At 42.8% G+C, this 25401-nt stretch overlaps 1 protein-coding gene across 1 annotated transcript in view; it reads left to right on the top strand.

The window, feature by feature from the left end:
- Window positions 1-25401, top strand: part of LOC142759194 (vomeronasal type-2 receptor 26-like) — a 67753-nt gene that overhangs the window by 13132 nt on the left and 29220 nt on the right. Inside the window, exons 2-3 of the mRNA XM_075861126.1 lie at window positions 15119-15410; window positions 16466-17251. Of these exons, the coding sequence (XP_075717241.1) occupies window positions 15119-15410; window positions 16466-17251 (1078 nt within the window). The remainder of the gene's footprint in view (window positions 1-15118; window positions 15411-16465; window positions 17252-25401) is intronic.

Below are 25401 nucleotides of genomic sequence, written 5' to 3' on the forward strand. Positions count from 1 at the left end.
TATCACCTCCTCTATAATGTAATATCACCTCTATAATGTAATATCACCTCCTCTATAATGTAATATCACCTCCTCTATAATGTAATATCACCTCCTCTATAATGTAATATCACCTCCTCTATAATGTAATATCACCTCCTCTATAATGTAATATCACCTCCTCTATAATGTAATATCACCTCCTCTATAATGTAATATCACCTCCTCTATAATGTAATATCACCCCCTCTATAATGTAATATCACCTCCTCTATAATGTAATATCACCTCCTCTATAATGTAATATCACCCCCTCTATAATGTAATATCACCTCCTCTATAATGTAATATCACCTCCTCTATAATGTAATATCACCCCCTCTATAATGTAATATCACCTCCTCTATAATGTAATATCACCTCCTCTATAATGTAATATCACCCCCTCTATAATGTAATATCGCCCCCTCTATAATGTAATATCACCTCTATAATGTAATATCACCTCCTCTATAATGTAATATCACCCCCTCTATAATGTAACATCGCCTCCTCTATAATGTAATATCACCACCTCTATAATGTAATATCACCTCCTCTATAATGTAATATCACCTCCTCTATAATGTAATATCACCTCCTCTATAATGTAATATCACCTCCTCTATAATGTAATATCACCTCCTCTATAATGTAATATCACCTCCTCTATAATGTAATATCACCTCTATAATGTAATATCACCTCCTCTATAATGTAATATCACCTCCTCTATAATGTAATATCACCTCTATAATGTAATATCACCTCCTCTATAATGTAATATCACCTCCTCTATAATGTAATATCACCTCCTCTATAATGTAATATCACCTCCTCTATAATGTAATATCACCTCCTCTATAATGTAATATCACCTCCTCTATAATGTAATATCACCTCCTCTATAATGTAATATCACCTCCTCTATAATGTAATATCACCCCCTCTATAATGTAATATCACCTCCTCTATAATGTAATATCACCTCCTCTATAATGTAATATCACCCCCTCTATAATGTAATATCACCTCCTCTATAATGTAATATCACCTCCTCTATAATGTAATATCACCCCCTCTATAATGTAATATCACCTCCTCTATAATGTAATATCACCTCCTCTATAATGTAATATCACCTCCTCTATAATGTAATATCGCCTCCTCTATAATGTAATATCACCTCCTCTATAATGTAATATCACCCCCTCTATAATGTAATATCACCTCTATAATGTAATATCACCTCCTCTATAATGTAATATCACCTCCTCTATAATGTAATATCACCTCCTCTATAATGTAATATCCCCTCCTCTATAATGTAATATCACCTCCTCTATAATGTAATATCACCTCCTCTATAATGTAATATCTCCTCTATAATGTAATATCCCCTCCTCTATAATGTAATATCACCTCCTCTATAATGTAATATCACCTCCTCTATAATGTAATATCACCCCCTCTATAATGTAATATCGCCTCCTCTATAATGTAATATCACCTCCTCTATAATGTAATATCACCTCCTCTATAATGTATTATCACCTCCTCTATAATGTAATATCTCCTCCTCTATAATGTAATATCACCTCCTCTATAATGTAATATCACCTCCTCTATAATGTAATATCACCTCCTCTATAATGTAATATCACCTCCTCTATAATGTAATATCACCCCCTCTATAATGTAATATCACCTCCTCTATAATGTAATATCACCTCCTCTATAATGTAATATCGCCTCCTCTATAATGTAATATCGCCTCCTCTATAATGTAATATCACCTCCTCTATAATGTAATATCACCTCCTCTATAATGTAATATCACCCCCTCTATAATGTAATATCACCCCCTCTATAATGTAATATCACCTCTATAATGTAATATCACCTCCTCTATAATGTAATATCACCCCCTCTATAATGTAATATCGCCTCCTCTATAATGTAATATCACCACCTCTATAATGTAATATCACCTCCTCTATAATGTAATATCACCTCCTCTATAATGTAATATCACCTCCTCTATAATGTAATATCACCTCCTCTATAATGTAATATCACCTCCTCTATAATGTAATATCACCTCCTCTATAATGTAATATCACCTCCTCTATAATGTAATATCACCTCCTCTATAATGTAATATCACCTCCTCTATAATGTAATATCACCCCCTCTATAATGTAATATCACCTCCTCTATAATGTAATATCACCTCCTCTATAATGTAATATCTCCTCTATAATGTAATATCCCCTCATCTATAATGTAATATCACCTCCTCTATAATGTAATATCACCTCCTCTATAATGTAATATCACCCCCTCTATAATGTAATATCGCCTCCTCTATAATGTAATATCACCTCCTCTATAATGTAATATCACCTCCTCTATAATGTATTATCACCTCCTCTATAATGTAATATCTCCTCCTCTATAATGTAATATCACCTCCTCTATAATGTAATATCACCTCCTCTATAATGTAATATCGCCTCCTCTATAATGTAATATCACCTCCTCTATAATGTAATATCACCCCCTCTATAATGTAATATCACCTCCTCTATAATGTAATATCACCTCCTCTATAATGTAATATCGCCTTCTCTATAATGTAATATCGCCTCCTCTATAATGTAATATCACCTCCTCTATAATGTAATATCACCCCCTCTATAATGTCATATCACCTCCTCTATAATGTAATATCACCTCCTGTATAATGTAATATCACCTCCTCTATAATGTAATATCACCTCCTCTATAATGTAATATCACCTCCTCTATAATGTAATATCACCCCCTCTATAATGTAATATCACCACCGCTATAATGTAATATCACCTCCTCTATAATGTAATATTACCTCCTCTATAATGTAATATCTCCTCCTCTATAATGTAATATCACCTCCTCTATAATGTAATATCACCTCCTCTATAATGTAATATCACCCCCTCTATAATGTAATATCACCCCCTCTATAATGTAATGTCACCTCCTCTATAATGTAATATTACCTCCTCTATAATGTAATATCTCCTCCTCTATAATGTAATATCACCTCCTCTATAATGTAATATCACCTCCTCTATAATGTAATATCACCCCCTCTATAATGTAATATCACCCCCTCTATAATGTAATATCACCTCTATAATGTAATATCACCTCCTCTATAATGTAATATCACCTCCTCTATAATGTAATATCACCCCCTCTATACTGTAATATCACCCCCTCTATAATGTAATATCACCTCCTCTATAATGTAATATCACCTCCTCTATAAAGTAATATCACCCCCTCTATAATGTAATATCACCCCTCTATAATGTAATATCACCTCCTCTATAATGTAATATCACCCCCTCTATAATGTAATATCACCTCCTCTATAATGTAATATCACCTCCTCTATAATGTAATATCACCTCCTCTATAATGTAATATCACCTCCTCTATAATGTAATATCACCTCCTCTATAATGTAATATCACCTCCTCTATAATGTAATATCACCTCCTCTATAATGTAATATCACCTCCTCTATAATGTAATATCACCTCCTCTATAATGTAATATCACCTCCTCTATAATGTAATATCACCTCCTCTATAATGTAATATCACCCCCTCTATAATGTAATATCACCTCCTCTATAATGTAATATCACCTCCTCTATAATGTAATATCACCCCCTCTATAATGTAATATCACCTCCTCTATAATGTAATATCACCTCCTCTATAATGTAATATCACCTCCTCTATAATGTAATATCACCTCCTCTATAATGTAATATCACCCCCTCTATAATGTAATATCACCTCCTCTATAATGTAATATCACCTCCTCTATAATGTAATATCACCTCCTCTATAATGTAATATCACCTCCTCTATAATGTAACATCACCTCCTCTATAATGTAATATCGCCCCCTCTATAATGTAATATCACCTCCTCTATAATGTAATATCACCTCCTCTATAATGTAATATCACCTCCTCTATAATGTAATATCGCCTCCTCTATAATGTAATATCACCTCCTCTATAATGTAATATCACCCCCTCTATAATGTAATATCACCTCTATAATGTAATATCACCTCCTCTATAATGTAATATCACCTCCTCTATAATGTAATATCACCTCCTCTATAATGTAATATCCCCTCCTCTATAATGTAATATCACCTCCTCTATAATGTAATATCGCCCCCTCTATAATGTAATATCACCCCCTCTATAATGTAATATCACCCCCTCTATAATGTAATATCACCTCCTCTATAATGTAATATCACCTCCTCTATAATGTAATATCACCTCCTCTATAATGTAATATCACCTCCTCTATAATGTAATATCACCCCTCTATAATGTAATATCACCTCCTCTATAATGTAATATCACCTCCTCTATAATGTAATATCACCTCCTCTATAATGTAATATCACCCCCTCTATAATGTAATATCACCTCCTCTATAATGTAATATCACCTCCTCTATAATGTAATATCTCCTCCTCTATAATGTAATATCTCCTCCTCTATAATGTAATATCACCTCCTCTATAATGTAATATCACCGCCTCTATAATGTAATATCACCTCCTCTATAATGTAATATCACCCCCTCTATAATGTAATATCGCCTCCTCTATAATGTAATATCACCTCCTCTATAATGTAATATCACCTCCTCTATAATGTATTATCACCTCCTCTATAATGTAATATCTCCTCCTCTATAATGTAATATCACCTCCTCTATAATGTAATATCACCTCCTCTATAATGTAATATCACCTCCTCTATAATGTAATATCACCTCCTCTATAATGTAATATCACCCCCTCTATAATGTAATATCACCTCCTCTATAATGTAATATCACCTCCTCTATAATGTAATATCGCCTCCTCTATAATGTAATATCGCCTCCTCTATAATGTAATATCACCTCCTCTATAATGTAATATCACCTCCTCTATAATGTAATATCACCCCCTCTATAATGTAATATCACCCCCTCTATAATGTAATATCACCTCTATAATGTAATATCACCTCCTCTATAATGTAATATCACCCCCTCTATAATGTAATATCGCCTCCTCTATAATGTAATATCACCACCTCTATAATGTAATATCACCTCCTCTATAATGTAATATCACCTCCTCTATAATGTAATATCACCTCCTCTATAATGTAATATCACCTCCTCTATAATGTAATATCACCTCCTCTATAATGTAATATCACCTCCTCTATAATGTAATATCACCTCTTCTATAATGTAATATCACCTCTTCTATAATGTAATATCGCCTCCTCTATAATGTAATATCACCACCTCTATAATGTAATATCACCTCCTCTATAATGTAATATCACCTCCTCTATAATGTAATATCACCTCCTCTATAATGTAATATCACCTCCTCTATAATGTAATATCACCTCCTCTATAATGTAATATCACCTCCTCTATAATGTAATATCACCTCCTCTATAATGTAATATCACCTCTTCTATAATGTAATATCACCTCTTCTATAATGTAATATCACCCCCTCTATAATGTAATATCACCTCCTCTATAATGTAATATCACCTCCTCTATAATGTAATATCTCCTCTATAATGTAATATCCCCTCCTCTATAATGTAATATCACCTCCTCTATAATGTAATATCACCTCCTCTATAATGTAATATCACCCCCTCTATAATGTAATACCGCCTCCTCTATAATGTAATATCACCTCCTCTATAATGTAATATCACCTCCTCTATAATGTATTATCACCTCCTCTATAATGTAATATCTCCTCCTCTATAATGTAATATCACCTCCTCTATAATGTAATATCACCTCCTCTATAATGTAATATCACCTCCTCTATAATGTAATATCACCTCCTCTATAATGTAATATCACCCCCTCTATAATGTAATATCACCTCCTCTATAATGTAATATCACCTCCTCTATAATGTAATATCGCCTTCTCTATAATGTAATATCGCCTCCTCTATAATGTAATATCACCTCCTCTATAATGTAATATCACCTCCTCTATAATGTAATATCACCTCCTCTATAATGTAATATCACCTCCTCTATAATGTAATATCACCTCCTCTATAATGTAATATCACCTCCTCTATAATGTAATATCACCCCCTCTATAATGTAATATCACCTCCTCTATAATGTAATATCGCCTCCTCTATAATGTAATATCACCTCCTCTATAATGTAATATCACCTCCTCTATAATGTAATATCACCTCCTCTATAATGTAATATCGCCTCCTCTATAATGTAATATCGCCTCCTCTATAATGTAATATCACCTCCTCTATAATGTAATATCGCCTCCTCTATAATGTAATATCACCCCCTCTATAATGTAATATCGCCTCCTCTATAATGTTATATCCCCTCCTCTATAATGTAATATCACCCCCTCTATAATGTAATATCACCCCCTCTATAATGTAATATCACCTCCTCTATAATGTAATATCGCCTCCTATGTAATATCTCCCCCTCTATAATGTAATATCACCTCTTCTATAATGTAATATCACCCCCTCTATAATGTAATATCACCTCCTCTATAATTTAATATCACCTCCTCTATAAATGTAATATCAGCTTCTCTATAAATGTAATATCACCCCCTGTCATGTCCGTGGCTGCGGGCTGTCATCTCCATTCTCCCCCTGAGAGCCGCAGCCACGAGTCGGCAAGCGTTGGCCCCAGCCTCCTCCTCAGGGGAAGCCAGCGCTTGTTTCTACTCACCACTGCCGGATCCCATAGGGTGCGCGCGCATGCTCGTGCCTACTCTTAAATGGGCAGCGCGCGCACCTCACTTCGTTCATGAACTTTGACCCGTGAGTACTCAGGACTATAAGAGGGGTCCAGCCCCCTAGTTCTATGCCTCAGCTTTGTTGTGATTCCTAGTCTGTCTTGCATTGGGCTTCCTAGTGTTTTCTTCTCCCAGTGTTCCTGTTCCTGTATCCTATACTTGTATCCTGATCTAGTGCCGCGCTACATGAACAATGCTATATGAACTTTATAACCAAGGAAAAGAGAACTGCCTCAGTTTCTTCCTGGCACAAAGGTCTGGCTGTCCTCCAGGAACATTCGATTAAGAGTGCCGTCATGCAAGTTTGCTCCCAGGTTCCTCGGACCATTCGAGATCCTACAACAGATCAACCCTGTCGCCTATAAGCTTCGGCTGCCTCCTACCCTCAAGATGCCCAACTCCTTCCATGTATCCCTCCTGAAGCCAGTGGTCCTGAACCGCTACACCAATGCTCCTTGCCCTGTGGTTGTCGCCTGCGGCCCTTCAGACACCTTTGAGGTTCAAGAGATCCTAGACACCAAAAGAGTGAGAGGAAAGACCTTTTATTTGGTGGATTGGAGGGGATTTGGTTCTGAAGAGAGTTCTTGGGAGCCGGAGGAGAACCTCAATGCTGCTGCTCTTCTGAAAAAGTTTCACTCTCGCTCTAGTCCCAGGAAGAGGGGGCGTAAGAGGAGGCATACTGTCATGTTCGTGGCTGCGGGCTGTCAGCTCCGTTCTCCCCCTGACAGGCGCAGCCACAAGTTGGCAAGCGCTGGCCCCAGCCTCCTCCCCAGGAGAAGCCAGCGCTCGCATCTACTCACCACTGTCGGATACCGTAGGGTGCGTTCGCATGATGCGAGTCTTACGTAAACATCTATTGTAGAATTATAATATAACTTTAAAGGATCTGCCAGACACAGCTTCTGTGTCGACGCCCGTGGGTAATCAGTCTGCACCTGCTCCTATGTGTGTGAGACTGACTCCATCTTCCACCACTCAGGATGGCAGGCTTAGGAGTGGGAGAGCCTATCACAGCCTGGCCAGCCGGAGCTAGCTCCCGCCCTCTGTCTATTTATACCTGCCTTTCCTGTTCCTCCTTTGCCTGTGATTCTGCTCTGCTTGTTTCCTGGCTCTGCTGCTACTGCTACTGATCCTCTGCTTGTTATTGACCTTGGCTTACTGACCACTCTCCTGCTCAGCGTTTTGTACCTCGTGCACTCCTGGTTTGACTCGGCTCGTTCACTACTCTCGTTGCTCACGGTGTCTCCGTGGGCAGCTGCCCTGTTTCCCTGGCTTCTGTGTACCTTTGTCTGTTTGTCTGTCATGCAGTTACTGAGCGTAGGGACCGTCGCCCAGTTGTACCCCGTCGCCTAGGACGGGTCACTGCAAGTAGGCAGGACTGAGTGGCGGGTAGATTAGAGCTCACCTGTCTGTCTCCCTACCCCGTCATTACATAATCACAGGCCCATATACCTAGTCTACCCTGGTCCCTGACACAACTATGGACCCCCTTGAGACCCTGGCTCAGCAAATGCAGGGCCTCTCCCTACAGGTCCAAGCCCTGGCTCAGAGGGACAACCAGCATGATGCTACCCTGGTAGTGCCCCCCACCTCACATCTTGAACCCCACCTCAAGTTGCCCGACCGGTTCTCAGGGGACCGGAAGACTTTTTTCTCTTTTCTATCGGTGAGAGTTGTAGGCTCTATTTTCGCTTAAAGCCCCACTCCTCAGGTTCTGAGAGCCAGCGGGTGGGTATAATTATGTCCCGGCTCCAGGACGGGCCCCAAGAATGGGCCTTCTCCTTGGCTCCACACGCCCCTAAACTTTCCTCCGTTGATCTTTTCTTTTCTGCTCTCGGGCTCATTTATGACGAGACTGACAAGACTGCCGTTGCCGAGAGTCAGCTGGTGACTTTACGTCAGGGTAAGAGACCTGTTGAGGAGTATTGTTCTGACTTTAGGAAGTGGTGTGTAGCTTCTCAGTGGAATGACCCTACCTTAAGGTGCCAGTTTAGATTGGGTCTGTCGAACACCCTGAAAGACCTGCTAGTTAGCTATCCCTCTTCTGACTCCCTAGATCAGGTTATGGCTTTAGCGGTACGACTTGACCGACGTCTCAGGGAACGACGACTTGAACATTTTTGAGCCTTCTCCTCTGACTCCCCCATGATGCCTCCCGAGGTTTTGTTGCTTCGTTCTTCCACGGAAGACTCGGATGTACCTATGTAACTCGGGGCCTCCGTGTCCCCCCAACAACGTAGAGAGTTCCGCAGGAAAAATGGTCTCTGCTTCTACTGTGGGGATGGCAAGCATCAAGTGAACAACTGCCCTAGGCGTAAGAATAAGCAGCCAGAAAACTTCCGCGCCTAAGTGATCATCGGGGAGGTCACTTGGGCGCAGAGGTATTTCCCGTAAATATGAAACCTACTAAAATATTGCTTTCCTTTCAGGTCTCTTTTGGTGGTAGGTCTGCTACCGTCAGTGCCTTCGTGGATTCAGGGTCTTCTGCTAATATTATGTCTGTGGAATTTGCTATGTCTCTAGCTATGCCATTCATTGATTTGCCAAAACCTGTCCCGGTAGTGGGTATCGACTCCACTCCTCTTGCTAATGGTTATTTTACACAGCATACCCCTGTTTTTGAACTCCTTGTTGGCTCCATGCATTTGGAGCAGTGCTCTGTACTGGTGATGCAGGGATTATTGTCCGATTTGGTTTTAGGCCTTCCCTGGTTGCAGTTGCATAATCCCACGTTTAACTGGAATACTGGGGATTTTACCAAATGGGGTAATGAATGCATGACGTCATGTTTTTCTGTTAATTCTATTTCTCTCCCTGAGGAGGTGAACACTCTACCTGAGTTTATTCAGGACTTCGCTGATGTTTTCTCTAAGGAGGCCTCTGAAGTGTTATCTCCTCATAGAGAATACGATTGCGCAATCGATTTGGTACCAGGACCTAAGGTCCCTAAGGGTAGGATATTTAATGTCTCTTGTCCCGAACGTGAAGCCATGAGAGAGTATATCCAGGAATGCCTGGCCAAGGGTTACATTCACCCCTCTACTTCTCCGTTAGGTGCTGGCTTCTTCTTCGTAGGGAAGAAGGATGGTGGTCTTAGGCCGTGCATTGACTACCGGAACTTGAATAAGGTCACAGTAAGGAACCAGTACCCCCTTCCTTTGATTCCTGATCTATTCAATCAGGTTCAGGGGGCCCAATGGTTCTCTAAGTTTGATCTACGGGGGGCTTATAACCTTATCCGCATTAAAGAGGGGGATGAGTGGAAGACTGCGTTTAACATGCCTGAAGGTCATTTCGAATACCTCGTCATGCCCTTTGGGTTGTGTGATACTCCCGCTGTCTTACAGAATTTCATAAATGAGATTTTAAGAGACTACCTGGGGGTATTTCTTGTAGTGTACCTTGATGACATACTTGTGTTTTCCAAGGACTGGTCCTCCCACATTGAGCATGTCAGGAAGGTGCTCCAGGCCCTTCAGGAAAACAAACTGTTTGATAAGACCGAAAAATGTGTGTTTGGGGTGCAGGAGATACCATTTTTGGGTCAAATCCTCACTCCTCATGAATTCCGCATGGACCCCGCCAAGGTCCAGGCTGTGGCGGAATGGGTCCAACCTGCCTCCCTGAAGGCGTTACAGTGCTTCCTGGGGTTTGCTAATTATTACAGGAGATTTATTGCTAACTTCTCGGTCATCGCTAAGCCTCTTACGGATCTCACTCGCAAAGGTGCTGATCTCCTCCACTGGCCTCCTGAGGCTGTCCAGGCTTTTGAGGTCCTTAAGAAGTGCTTTATCTCGGCCCCAGTACTGGTTCAGCCCAAACAAATGGAGCCATTCATCGTGGAGGTTGACGCCTCCGAGGTGGGAGTGGTTGCTGTCTTGTCCCATGGTACCAGGTCCCTCACCCATCTCCGTCCCTGTGCCTACTTCTCCAGGAAGTTTTCGCCCACTGAGAGTAACTATGATATTGGCAACCGCGAACTCTTAGCCATTAAATGGGCATTTGAAGAGTGGCGCCACTTCCTGGAGGGGGCTAGGCACCAGGTAACGGTCCTTACCGACCACAAGAATCTGGTTTTCCTAGAATCTGCCCGGAGGCTAAACCCGAGACAAGCTCGATGGGCGTTATTTTTTACCAGATTCAACTTTTTGGTCACCTATAGGGCTGGGTCTAAAAATATTAAGGCTGATGCACTGTCGCGTAGCTTCATGGCCAGCCCTCTTTCGGAGGAAGATCCTGCTTGTGTATTGCCTCCAGGTATAATAATTTCCTCTATTGATTCTGATTTAGTCTCCGAAATTGCGGCTGATCAAGGTTCAGCTCCCGGGAACCTTCCTGAGAACAAGCTGTTTGTTCCCCTGCAATTCCGGCTAAGGGTACTTAGGGAAAATCATGACTCTGCACTATCTGGCCATCCAGGCATCCTGGGTACCAAGCACCTCATTGCCAGAAACTATTGGTGGCCTGGGTTGCTTAAAGACATTAAGGCCTACGTCGCCGCTTGTGAAGTTTGTGCTAGGTCCAAGACTCCCAGGTCCCGACCAGCGGGCTTACTATGTTCTTTGCCCATTCCCCAGAGTCCTTGGACCCATATCTCCATGGATTTTATCACCGATTTGCCTCCATCTCAAGGCAAGTCGGTGGTGTGGGTTGTAGTAGACCGCTTCAGTAAGATGTGCCACTTTGTGCCCCTCAAGAAACTACCCAATGCTAAGACTTTAGCTACCTTGTTTGTCAAACACATCCTGCTTCTCCATGGGGTTCCTGTCAATATTGTTTCTGACAGAGGGGTACAATTTGTTTAATTGTTTTGGAGAGCCTTCTGTAAGAAGTTGGAGATTGATCTGTCCTTCTCCTCGGCCTTCCATCCTGAAACTAATGGCCAAACTGATAGGACTAATCAGTCTCTAGAACAATATTTAAGGTGTTTTATCTCTGACTGTCAATATGATTGGGTCTCCTTCATTCCCCTCGCCGAATTTTCCCTTAATAACCGGGTCAGTAACTCGTCAGGGGTCTCCCCCTTTTTCTGTCATTTTGGGTTTAATCCACGGTTCTCCTCCGTTTCACCTGGTAGTTCCAACAATCCCGAGGTAGAGGTCGTTCATTGGGAACTGTGCATAGTCTGGGCCCAGGTTCAGAAGAACCTAGAGGCATCCCAGAGCATACAAAAGACTCAGGCAGATAGAAGACATTCTGCTAACCCCTTGTTTGTGGTCGGGGATCTGGTGTGGCTATCTTCAAAAAATGTGTGCCTTAAAGTCCCATCCAAGAAGTTTGCTCCCCGGTTTATAGGGCTGTACAAGGTCATTGAAGTCCTTAACCCTGTCTCCTTCCGACTGGAGTTGCCCCCGTCTATTCGAGTACACGACGTGTTTCATGCCTTCCTCCTTAAACGCTGCTCCCCGTCCTTGGCTCCCTCGAGGAAACCTCCGGTCCCTGTTCTCACCCCTGAGGGGGTAGAATTCGAGGTGGCCAAGATTGTGGACAGCAGGATGGTCCAAGGCTCACTACAGTACCTGGTCCATTGGAGAGGATACGGGCCTGAGGAGAGGACTTGGGTACCAGCCCGGGATGTTCACGCTGGGGTATTGCTCAGGAGGTTCCACCTTCGTTTCCCCAATAAGCCAGGTCCACCTAGAAAGGGTCCAGTGGCCCCTCATAAAAGGGGGGGGTACTGTAAAGGATCTGCCAGACACAGCTTCTGTGTCGACGCCCGTGGGTAATCAGTCTGCACCTGCTCCTATGTCTGTGAGACTGACTCCATCTTCCACCACTCAGGATGGCAGGCTTAGGAGTGGGAGAGCCTATCACAGCCTGGCCAGACGGAGCTAGCTCCCGCCCACTGTCTATTTATACCTGCCTTTCCTGTTCCTCCTTTGCCTGTGATTCTGCTCTGCTTGTTTCCTGGCTCTGCTGCTACTGCTTGAACTACTGATCCTCTGCTTGTTATTGACCTTGGCTTACTGACCACTCTCCTGCTCAGCGTTTTGTACCTTGTCCACTCCTGGTTTGATTCGGCTCGTCCACTACTCTCGTTGCTCACGGTGTCTCTGTGGGCAGCTGCCCGTTTCCCTGGCTTCTGTGTACCTTTGTCTGTTTGTCTGTCGTGCACTTACTGAGCGTAGGGACCGTCGCCTAGTTGTACCCCGTTGCCTTTGACGGGTCGTTGCAAGTAGGCAGGGACTGAGTGGCGGGTAGATTAGGGCTCACCTGTCTGTCTCCCTACCCCGTCATTACAATTACATTTGAAACATGTTGTATTTCTGTGATTTGCTCAATATGAAATATTCTCATTGTATGCTATTGGCTGAATCAGAGTTATTGTTAAATTGTAAATGATTGGCTGAAATCCTATTTCCCTTTTGAAAGATATTATTGTAATTGTTTGATTAATAAACCTCAGAGGAGTATTTTTGAGCCTACAAGCAATGTCTCTACTTCTCTCCAATAAATATATCTATATAATATATGATCTGAAGCTGCATAAATTTCCGCAGTGAGTGTTGGTTGAAACATTCGTCTAAAAGTTCAGTCTAATATATTTTGAGCCATAACTTCCTCAACACCAAACCTTACTGACGACTTTAGAGCCTGTATCCTGGACCAACTATCTCATTGGTGGCAGGAAAAGCTATAAAAACATTAGGTTCAAAGAAGAACACCATTTAAGTGGCCCTGACCCCCTTAATCTACGACTAATTAAATTTCTTTGGCAATTTAACGCTGCCCCATCAAACCTGACCTCTTTCCAAACTCCTTATAACATATGGCAGTTTCTCATTGGAAATACTTTGAACAATAAACATTACCGTTGTTCCATGTGCCGCTGTTTTTCCCGGGAGAATAAGATTCCTTTCTTGAATCTTTTACCCTGAATCAATAAAGGAATTGGAATGCTACATGAACTTTATAACCAAGTGGGTCATTTTTCTTTTTAATATTTATATGTCCGATTTCACATACAACATAGAGAATATTATCAACTTTTGCAACTCTGAGACTTCTTACAGACAAACCCCCTCCTGGAGACTCTCTTATTGCCCAGGTTTTATAATATTCGGACTGTTGTCTCAGAGACTTAGGGAAATTTCCTTTTTTTATAATCTTCGCAGTGACAAATCCAATTTCACCAAACCCTCTCCTATATTGAAATGGGAATGAGACAGAGGGTTAACATTTACTACCAGCCAATGGCAGAGGTCATTCTATACCATCTATAAGTCTTTCTGATGTAAGGTTCCCTTTTACATATACTGAGGGAATGTAAAAACATCCACCCACTATGGTTGACTGTTCAACACATCATGTCAACATTGACGAAACGCAATCTCACGCTCCAACCTGAGCTGCTGCTTCTGTTTATAGGTATAGATAGTTTTCCTTATTCCTGGAGAACTGTAGTTGCACATCTTTTGATGTCCACGAAACTAGCCATTACAATTTACTGAAAAACACCCTCCCAACCTAGAATTGGTGAGTGATTTCTTCAGTCAATCCACATGTATGTATGACAAAATCCTCACAATCCAATAAGAGTTCTTCCATAACTTCCAGAAACAATTAGACCTCTGGATATATAGCTCATACTATTCACATTGACCCTTTCACCCTATCTCAAAAATATTTCCCCTGTCCTTTGATACAGGATTTGTCCTGCACCATTGGGTGAGTAACCACTATGTGAACTGTTCTATATGCCTGGATTTTGTCTTGGAATTGTATATAGATGTCATTTTTCTTTTTGGGCTTTTTCCCCGACATATTTGGTATACCTTATATACCTGATTGTAACTACCCAATATTACTGTTTGATATGTCTCTGTTTAGACTGTTGTCTGTTCTTTAATTGTTTTGCTGTTCTGTAATCTCTTTTTTTGCATAGCAACATCCTGAACAAAATGGTCAGTAGACTTTAGTGGGACGTAGATCCTACGGCTGATCATACAGTATGAGTTCCTTCTGACAGGGCGTATACACTGTAATCTTCTTCCACTTCTTCCTCTTCATAGTTTATGTTTTATGTATCAATACTCCCTGTGGATTATCCACCAATGAATTTGTCTATATTGCTGCTTTCCAATATAGGTGGCTGGTTTAGTCAGATATATCTCCTTAGTTAATTTTGCCATTGTTGCTTTATTGTTCATTCACACTCCTGTCTAATTGGATATTGTATATTGCAGACCATCTCTCCAATATTTCAGGCATCTCCTGGCTTTCCTTTTTGCCATAGAAGAAATAAACAGCAGTAAAGACATCTTACAGAACATTACCCTGGGTTACACAGTCTACGCTACCTGCAAAGTAGAAACCAAAGCCATCCAGAACGTGCTGAGTATTATTTCAGGACGGGAGTTAATGATGCCAAATTACAGTTGCTATGAAAGGGGTAAATTGGCCGGAATAGTGGGGCACAGACTTTCCTCATCGTCCATTTCCATGGAAAGTGTGACTGGAATATACAGGTATCCTCAGGTACGTGCCTACATTTATGGGATTAAGCCATTAACTATAATATTTTCCAAGTTTAGCTGGCAGCATGGGATGTTATTATCTATAGAAATGCAGTGATTTGTACAATGAATGGAGTACTATGTCACCTTAATGTGGCAACAGGGATGAAGGGAGGGTGCAAGGAAGTCAGGATCAATGTATTCCCTGCATCTATATGTAAGTAATACTAAGTTAAGGACTTTTTGCGAACAGTTGCTACTTATTTCTGTACATAGAAATGTGCAAAAAGAGACACAACTTGTCTTCATTTCTGTCTTTTAGAAAATTATCTCAGCCCAACAAAATAGCTAGAAAAAATAATACTACACAACCCGATGCATTCACATTCCGTCAGTCATCGAGTCAGGGCTCTTGGCTGTTACTGAAACATGAAGTGGCGAGCCAATGTTTATTTCTAGAGATAGGATTTGCCCAAACTGACAACCAATGGAACACAACAGGCAAATTAATTTTCATATTATTGACTTAATTTCTTTTCATAAAAGTAAACCTCAAACATCGGCTTGCCCAATGTATCCTAATGGCAGGGGAATTGCCTATTTCTGTATTACTTACCTAATAAGGAGGTTTACTAAGCAAAATGTTGCAGAATTCTATTGCAAATTGAGCAAAAAAAGGAGGACATTGCTCAAAATGGGCAGTGTTGTGGAAAATGAGTAGTTGTCAAATGTTCCAAAGTTCTTGAAGAGTTGCCACATCTTTTGGTGCAAAAGATTGAAGTTTAAGAGAGAAAATCGAAAACGAGTTGCAGCAAGTTTGTCATGTCATGTGCGGCATGTTGATAAATTTGGTGCAATTTGCAACATTTTTGCCAACTCCTATGTGTATCCATCCTAAGACTTTATTAAAGAATCTCCCCCGCCGCTGTTCCCATAACTTGTCTGTTCAGAAACTTAGAATTTTAGAAAAAAAAAAGAGATTGGAATACGATGAATTTATTTTTAATTACTGTAGCAAAATTCTATGGAGAATATTTGGATCCTTTTTGACTTTTGATATTTTTATGTGTTTATCAGATCAGTTATGCGAAAAAGGATTCATTTTTTAAAGAAAAAATACGATCACCCTCATTCCATCACACATTTCCCAGTCAGAGATCTCAGCATAAAGCTCTCATACAATTACTCAGACATTTCGGCTGGACCTGGGTGGGGATCATTTCTTCAGAGGATGAAAGCAGCCAACGTTCCGGCATGGAGCTGAAGGAGACATTGAGAGAAAACGGGATCTGCGTTGAGTTTGTCGTAACTCTACATGAGCTGTCACATGCAAATACTGAGACCTATAAGACAATGGTAGATAAGTCCACCAGTAATGTCGTTATTCTGAACCTTAACTTAGATGAACCAAAAACATTCTCTAACTTCGCGAACAAGAAAGCCTTGAGGAAAGTTTTAATTTCACTTTTCTCCTTTCCAAATTTCGTCACTACAGATATAATCAATAAACTGAACGGCTCTCTGATGATGAGTTTGCACAAAGTGAAGATCACTGGTCTACAGAATTTTCTTCTGGGCGTTGATAGCCAAAAATATGACAATGTCTTCACTTTGAAAAACATGTGGTCAAAAACATTTCAATGCTTACCAGAAAACTTCATTGATATGTCAGTGAAACCCTGTAATGAGACTTTTGACGTTCATGTCTCTGATAGATTGTTGTACGATGTGGAGAACTTTCACGTAACATTCCATGTGTATGCCTCAGTATATGCCCTGGCACATGCCCTACATGATTTGTTGGCGCAAAGAAGAAACAAGGAACTTTCACTTTATTCACCGTGGAGCTGGCAGCACTGGGAGGTACAGTGAATGTTTTGTTGACCTACTAATGTACTATTAATTAACTATTGTTCTGACCCTTGTGAGACAGTGACAGGTAAAGTCATTGAGGGAAGGTACGTTTCCCCTAGAATCCTATCATATGTATCCTAGGCTCCAGGGAATGAGTATTTTTGCAATAGAAAGCTCTAGCTTTCCAATCTCGGCTTAAGGAAAAGCCGGGAAAAGGGCCTGGAGTTGGATTGGGGAAGAGCAGGGCGGGTTCCCCAATCCCTAGTCCATCTCTGTTTGTAGGACAAGGCTGCTGCTCAATTAGCTGCACCTGCAGCCTATATATAAAAAGGTGCAGACACAGTGTGAAGGATGTTCTAACCCCAGGAACAGAAAATCGTGCGGAGCACCCGGTAAGACTGTTCCATTTACTAGAGGGGTGAGAAATGTCTTTAAGGGAGGTGGCTCAGAAGGGGAGCAGACGGAGGGAAGAAATCCCAGAGAGACACTGAAGGCCAGACCAGGGTCTCAAGTTGGGGACCGGGGCCGCATACAGTGCTGGCGGTGTTATGGACCTGGGCATATTGCTGCCAATTGTCCCCTGACTACTGAGCCAATGGAGTGTGATGCAGCAAGGCGTATATCCTTGTTTGCACGTCCTGTTTGTACTGCTGAGACGGTTTACGAGACTGAACAACAAATGTGTGTCGTAAATGTGGAAGGGTGTACTGTGAGTGCCTTGCTGGATTCTGGGAGTCTGGTTACCCTGGTGCATGCCAGCCTGATAGACCCTGGAACATTCAAAGGACATAGTATAGGGGTCCTGTGCATTCATGGGGACACTAAAGAATACCCCACCGCTTTAGTCACTCTAGAGACTTCCTGTGGAACCGCTTGCCATGAAGTGGGTGTGGTCCAGTCCCTGTTGCACAGTGTGATCCTGGGGAGAGACTTCCCAGTGTTCTGGGACTTGTGGAGGAAGAAAGATGTAACCTCCACTGTAAATGTTAATGATGGTATTAATGTGTGCGCTGTGATTAGCCAAGAACCCTTTAATGAGGATGCTGAGGTGCCAGTAGTAGGGGTGACCACTGAGCCTGATAAATTTCCTCTGGCTGTTTTTGCTGGTGAAACAGATGAGCAGGAGGAAATCTCTGATATACCAGAGTTAAATGTATCACGTAACAATTTTGGGACTGCTCAACTTAGCGATCCCACATTGGTAAAAGCCAGGGAAAATACTAAGGTATTAAATGGAGTGCCTCAACATCCAGGGGCTGATAAGGTGTTTCCACAAATGGCAGTTAACCAGGATTTGCTGTATCGGATAGATAACGTACGTGGGGAGGTTGTTGAACAGCTGGTGATACCCCAACCGTATCGTAGAACGGTGTTGGACCTGGCTCATAAACACGTGCTGGGTGGACATCTAGGTTGCGAAAAGACCAGAGAGCGTATCTTACAACGATTCTTCTGGCCGGGGGTATAAACGGAAGTTCAGAGGTATTGCGAGTCCTGCCCGGAGTGTCAGATAACGGCTCCTATGCCACATTTTAGGAGTCCGCTGGTGCCTTTGCCTATCATTGGGATCCCTTTTGAAAGAATTGCCATGGATCTGGTCGTCCCTTTAGTCAAATCCTCTAGAGGACATCAATATATCCTAGTGGTGTTGGACTATGCCACACGCTACCCTGAGGCAGTCCCTTTGCGAAATTCCTCTTCAAAAGCCATTGCAAGAGAGTTGTTTTACATGTTTTCCCGTACTGGTTTACCTAAGGAAATCCTTACCGATCAGGGAACTCCCTTTATGTCCAAAATCAACAAGGAATTATGTAAACTGCTGAAAATTAAACATCTGCGTACCTCTATATATCACCCTCAAACTGATGGTCTTGTCGAAAGATTCAATAAGACATTAAAAGGCATGTTGAGGAAGGTGGTTAGTAGGGATGGGAAGGATTGGGACTGTCTTCTGCCCTATTTGATGTTCGCTGTACGTGAAGTTCCTCAATCATCCACAGGGTTTTCTCCTTTTGAACTTGTATACGGCAGACAACCCCATGGTCTCCTGGACATAGCCAAGGAAACCTGGGAGCAAGAGTCCACACCTTATAGGAGCATGTCACGTTGATGCAAGACCGAATCGCTGCGGTCATGCCGATAGTTAAGGAACACTTGAAGCAAGCTCAGGATGCTCAGAGCAGGGTGTATAACCGAACTGCTAAAGTTAGAAATTTTAACTCTGGTGATCGAGTGTTGGTCTTAGTGCCAACCGTAGAAAGCAAATTTCTTGCTAGATGGCAAGGGCCGTATGAGATAATTGAAAAGGTGGGGGATGTAAATTATAAAGTTTACCAACCAGGTAAAAGGAAGACAGTGCAGTTATACCATGTAAACTTAATTAAGCCATGGAAAGAAAGAGAGACCCTCGTGGCAGTAAGTACCCCCTATAGTGTTAACCCAGATGTGTATGTGTCAGAATCCCTCGCAAAGCCACAGAAACAGGAGACAAAAGAGTTTGTGCAGAGAAACACAGACGTGTTTTCAGAACTGCCAGGACAGACCAGTATAATAAAACATGACATTGTGACCGAGCCTCAGGTTCGGGTCCACTTGAAACCCTACAGAGTCCCTGAAGCTCGCAGACAAGCCATATCTGAGGAGGTCAAGAAAATGCTAGACCTTGGGATTATTGAAGAGTCAAAAAGTGAGTGGTCAAGTCCCATTGTATTGATTCCGAAACCAGATGGGTCATTACATTTCTATAACGACTTCCGCAAGTTAAATGAGATGTCAAAGTTTGACGCATACCCAATGCCAAGAGTTGACGAGTTAATAGAGAGACTGGGCCATTCAAGGTATTTCTCAACACTTAATTTAACCAAAGGCTATTGGCAAGTACCCCTCACGGAGGGCGCCAAAGAGAAAACTGCATTCATCACCCTGGATGGTCTGTTTCAATATATTTGTTTACCATTTGGGCTACATGGGGCTCCAGCGACCTTTCAAAGGTTAATGGACATAGTCCTCAAACCCCATCGTCGGTATGCTTCGGCATATCTGGACGACATTATAATCTTTAGTGATGACTGGGAAAGCCACTTACCAAAAGTACAAGCAGTACTAAACTCCCTCAGAGCCGCGGGGTTAACAGCAAACCCAAAGAAATGTTCCTTAGGCTTGGAGGAAGCACGGTATCTGGGGTACATAATTGGGAGAGGGGTGATAAAGCCACAGGTCAACAAAGTTGAGGCTATCCAAAACTGGCCCCAGCCCTCAACCAAAAAGCAGGTCAGAGCTTTTCTAGGAATTGTAGGTTATTACCGCAGGTTCATTCCAAACTTTGCCAGCACAGCAGCGCCCCTGACAGATCTTACCAAGGGAAGTAAGTCTGTCATGGTCAAGTGGGACACGAAGGCTGAAAGCGCCTTTGAAACTGGCCCTGTGTAACCAACCAGTCTTAGTCACTCCTGACTTCAAAAAGGAGTTTGTTGTCCAAACTGATGCTTCTGATGTGGGGCTCGGAGCAGTACTGTCACAAGAGGTAGGTGGTGAGGAACATCCTGTGACCTATTTGAGCAGAAAGCTTACGCCGGCTGAGAAAAACTATAGCATATTTGAACGGGAGTGCTTGGCAATTAAGTGGGCACTTGAGTCCCTGAGATATTATTTATTGGGTCATCGGTTTAGGTTGGTTACAGACCACTCTCCTCTTACGTGGATGTGTCAAGCTAAAGAGAGAAATTCAAGAGTTACACGGTGGTTTCTTACTTTGCAGAACTTCAAATATACTGTGGAACACAGAGCAGGAAAACTGCAGGGCAATGCTGACGCTTTGTCTAGGACACACTGCCTTGTAGCTAAATTTGTCCGATCCCACAGGCTCCAACAGAGGAAGAGGGTATGTGAGACAGTGACAGGTAAAGTCATTGAGGGAAGGTATGTTCCCCCTAGAATCCTGTCATATGTATCCTAGGCTCCAGGGAATTAGTATTTTTGCAATAGAAAGCTCTAGCTTTCCAATCTCGGCTTAAGGAAAAGCCGGGAAAAGGGCCTGGAGTTTGATTGGGGAAGAGCAGGGCGGGTTCCCCAATCCCTAGTCCATCTCTGTTTGTAGGACAAGGCTGCTGCTCAATTAGCTGCACCTGCAGCCTGTGTATAAAAAGGTGCAGACACAGTGTGTGTCAGTCTCACCCCTGACTCAGACCGGCGACTACTAAGTCTGGAGTAGCCTGTATTCTATGTGAGTAAAGACCTGTGTTACTTTGTGTCCAGTGCCTGGTAGGAAGGCACTTGGTAAAGTTAGATAATATCTTGTTTAGTTAGTGCTCAGCCGAGCAGGATTTATTTAGTATTTTGCCTTGTTGTACAAGAGGCTGTTTCTTTGACAAGAATAAAACACAGGCAAAGCCCTGTTATGAACTTTAATGCACGGTGTCCCTGTCTCTGGCTACTAAGAAACCCCTTCACCAACCTCTCCTGATGCTAAACCCTCACACCCTGTAGATACCTGTGTCATCGCAATGATATGTGTGACCCTGTACCTATTAAAATATCTATATGCGCTTTGCGGACTCTTCATGGGAATAATGCATTAAATCGAAGAGTCAGATGTGCAGTAGGGCAAGTACTTTCTTTTATAAAGGGGTCCCACCACACCACAGGGCATTTTGCCAGGCCTCATGTCTGGCTACATATATATATATATGGTATAAATGCCACATATAAATGGCACGAAAATACTCTCTACATCTTTTTATTGACTGAAGGCTTAAAAGAAAATATTAGGTTATGTTTTAGGAAGTCCACCGTCCAGCAGCACCAGCTTTAAATATATAGATGGGTGCACGCCCTTGGAACACGATCACAGTTCCATATCCAGTAAACATCAAATAATAGGCAGCACTCCGATGTCAAGGTGAAAAAAAGGTAGCTTTAATAGCCCTCGTGCCAAGTTATGTTTTAGATACTTGTTATTAGGTTCCTTTCTGATTATCTGCGCAAGTTTACCTAGAAAAGAACGATAAAAGTGAACAGGAGATACACGTGCCCACACTGTTTATTATACCCTGCATACATCACATTTGTGATGTCTGTTTAGCGTTTACGTCGGGAAGGCTCTAACACACTGCACACGCTAAACGTGTCCATAGGGCGCCATTAGCCCGACAGAGGCCAAAATAGTGTCCCTTTGGCGTTCTTCAGGGTGGTATTTATCAGTAGACTATTTTGAAGGATAGAATAGCATAGTAGACTATGCTTTTCCATTCTGCCGGATCCTGCCGAAAAATGTGTATATGTTTTTTAAACATAGGTACCTATAGGTGACATATGCCATTATATGGGATACATCCCAGGTATCCATTTAACACATACATCATAGGCTTTTTTCTCTTCAGTAAAATGTGTACAATGGGGAACAGTTAACGTGAACAGTTTGTCCAACTGGCAAATACATAGTAACAAAGGAAGTTGAGCATCTTATGATAGAGTAAAAGGCAGTGCCAAATCCACTTCACTCTGCATGCCCGAGCATTTCCTTCGGACGGAGACATGATCGCCTTCATTATATCTCTACTTGCTGGCAAGGCCCTGGCATGGGCGAATCCAAACTGGGAACGACAGGAACCCGAGACTTCCAGGCGTTCGTGCGGTAGTTCCGTTCCGTATTTGAAAAGCCTGGACGAGTCTCGTCAGCAGCCACTGCTATCTTTAACCTGCGTCAGGAGAACGTCTCCATGGGCGAATACACTATCCAGTTCCAGACTCTGGCAGGAGAATTGTCCTGGCACAATGAGGCCTTGGTAGCATCCTTCTGGATGTGATCAAGGACGAACTGGCTGCTCGAGATCTCCCAGCTGCCTTTGACGACCTGATTCTACTGGCTACCCGTGTGGACATAAGACTCAGAGAGAGATCTCAAGAGATTCTACAGGAGAGACGGCTTCCTAGACTGGCGCCCAACTTCCAGCAACCCCTCTTGCCTTGTTCTTCTGCTGCGCCCGAGGTTCCGATGCAGGTGGATCGGCTTAAACTGTCCGTTCAAGAAAAACAGCGCAGGCGCACCTCTGGACTATGTCTATATTGCGGCCTCGCTGGCCATGTCATGCGTCTGTGCCCCCAGAGGCCAAAGAAACCCCAATGCCAGTGGTTGGTTGGAGAGACAACCCTGGGCGCTACGGCATTTAATAGAGAATTCTCTTCCAAACTGTTTATTCCTGTGACCATCGTCGCTGGCGAGAGACCTAATCCAGTCTCAGCCTACCTGGACTCTGGCTCCGCAGCCAATTTCATCTGCCAAGACCTTGTGGATCTACTTCAATTGCCTACTGTTTTGCTGGAGAGACCGTTGATCGTTGCCTCGGTAGATGTACTGCCTTTGCCTGACCCAGTATTGTCTGTGACCATGCCATCAAGACTTCAAGTGGAAGCTCTTCACTCTGAGCTCATCTCCCTGTATGTCCTGTCCAAGGCCGTGAACCCCGTGCTGCTGGGTTTGCCTTGGCTCCGTCTACACTCCCCAGTCCTGGATTGGAAATCAGGAGAGATTCTCCAGTGGGGTCCCAAGTGTCTCAACCGCTGTCTGGTGCATGTCCATCCGTCCCGGCCTTCTCCGCATCAGTCATTGGCAGGGTTGCCTCCTTGTTACTCTCAGTTCGCTGATGTCTTCAACAAAAAGGAAGCAGAGACATTGCCACCACATCGAGCATACGGTTGTCCTACCGACTTGGTTCCTGATTCGTCTCCTCTTCACGGTAGAGTATACCCTCTCTCCTTGCCAGAGACCCAGTCTATGTCGGCCTACATTAAGTAGAATCTGGAGAGGGGCTTCATACAAAAGTTTTCATCCCCGGTCAGAGCCGGGTTTTTCTTTGTCAAAAAGAAGGATGGATCCCTTCGACCCTGCATTGACTACCGAGGCCTCAACCAGATCACAGTGAAGAACAGGTACCCATTGCTGCTGATTTCGGAACTCCTTGCTTGCATATGGGGGGGGGGGGTGAAATTTTTTTCCAAGCTAGACCTGCTTGGATCTAATCTGGATCCGTCAGGGTGACGAGTGGAAGACTGCATTTAACACACGTGATGGACACTACGAATATTTGGTCATGCCCTTCGGCCTGTGTAACGCTCCCGCAGTATTTCAAGAATTTGTGAATGACATTTTTCGTGACCTCCTCTATGTCTGTGTTGTGGTGTATCTCGATGATATCTTGATTTTTTCCACAGATCTTGTGACTCATCAGGGCCATGTCCGCCAGGTGTTGATTCGATTAAGGGAGAATCATCTTTACGCCAAGTGGGAGAAGTGCGTGTTCCAAGACAAGTCTCTACCCTTCCTGGGCTATATCATCTCTGATCACGATCTCAAGATGGACCCTGAAAATATCACGGCTGTCCTGGTGTGGCCACATCCCCAAGGCTTAAGGCCCATACAACGCTTCCTGGGATTTGCCAACTTCTACAGACTGTTCATTCCCAACTTCTCTTCTTTGATAGCCCCCATCTCCACACTCACTAAAAAGGGTATGAATGCCAATGTATGGACTCCAGAGGCGGAAGTCGCATTTAAAACCTTAAAAAAGGCCTTGATGTTAGCCTCTATTCTTCATCACCCTGATGTGTCCCTACAGTTTTCATTAGAGGTGGACGCCTCCTCTGTTGGTGCTGGTGCACTATTGTTCCAGAGAGGTTCGAAAGGCGAGACGGTGGTATGTGGTTACTACTCCAAGCTGTTTTCTCCTGCAGAGCGCAACTACTCGATTGGATATCGGGAGTTACTGGTCATCAAGCTGGCCCTGCAGGAGTGGAGACACCTACTGGAAGGCACAGCTCATCCTAACCTGGTCTTCACAGACCACAAGAACTTGACCTACCTACAGACGGCTCATAGGCTGAATCCTCGTCAAGCCAGGTGGTCATTGTTTTTTGCACGGTTCCAGTTCGAACTCAACTACCGACCTGCCAACAAGAATGTGAGGGCCAATGCCTTGTCTAGGTCATTTGAGACAGAGGACACTGTGGAGTCCCCACAGAATATTATCAATCCTTCCTGCATCTACTCTGTTAACCATCTGCAGGGTAGAGACATTCCTCCGGGAAAAACTTTTGTACCAAGGACGAATCCTTCGCTGGGGTCACAGTTCCAAGCTGGCAGGTCATGCGGGGGCCCGTAAGAC

This window comes from Rhinoderma darwinii, chromosome 4 (genome assembly GCF_050947455.1).
Source record: "Rhinoderma darwinii isolate aRhiDar2 chromosome 4, aRhiDar2.hap1, whole genome shotgun sequence".
In the NCBI taxonomy this organism is placed as follows: Eukaryota; Metazoa; Chordata; class Amphibia; order Anura; family Rhinodermatidae; genus Rhinoderma; species Rhinoderma darwinii.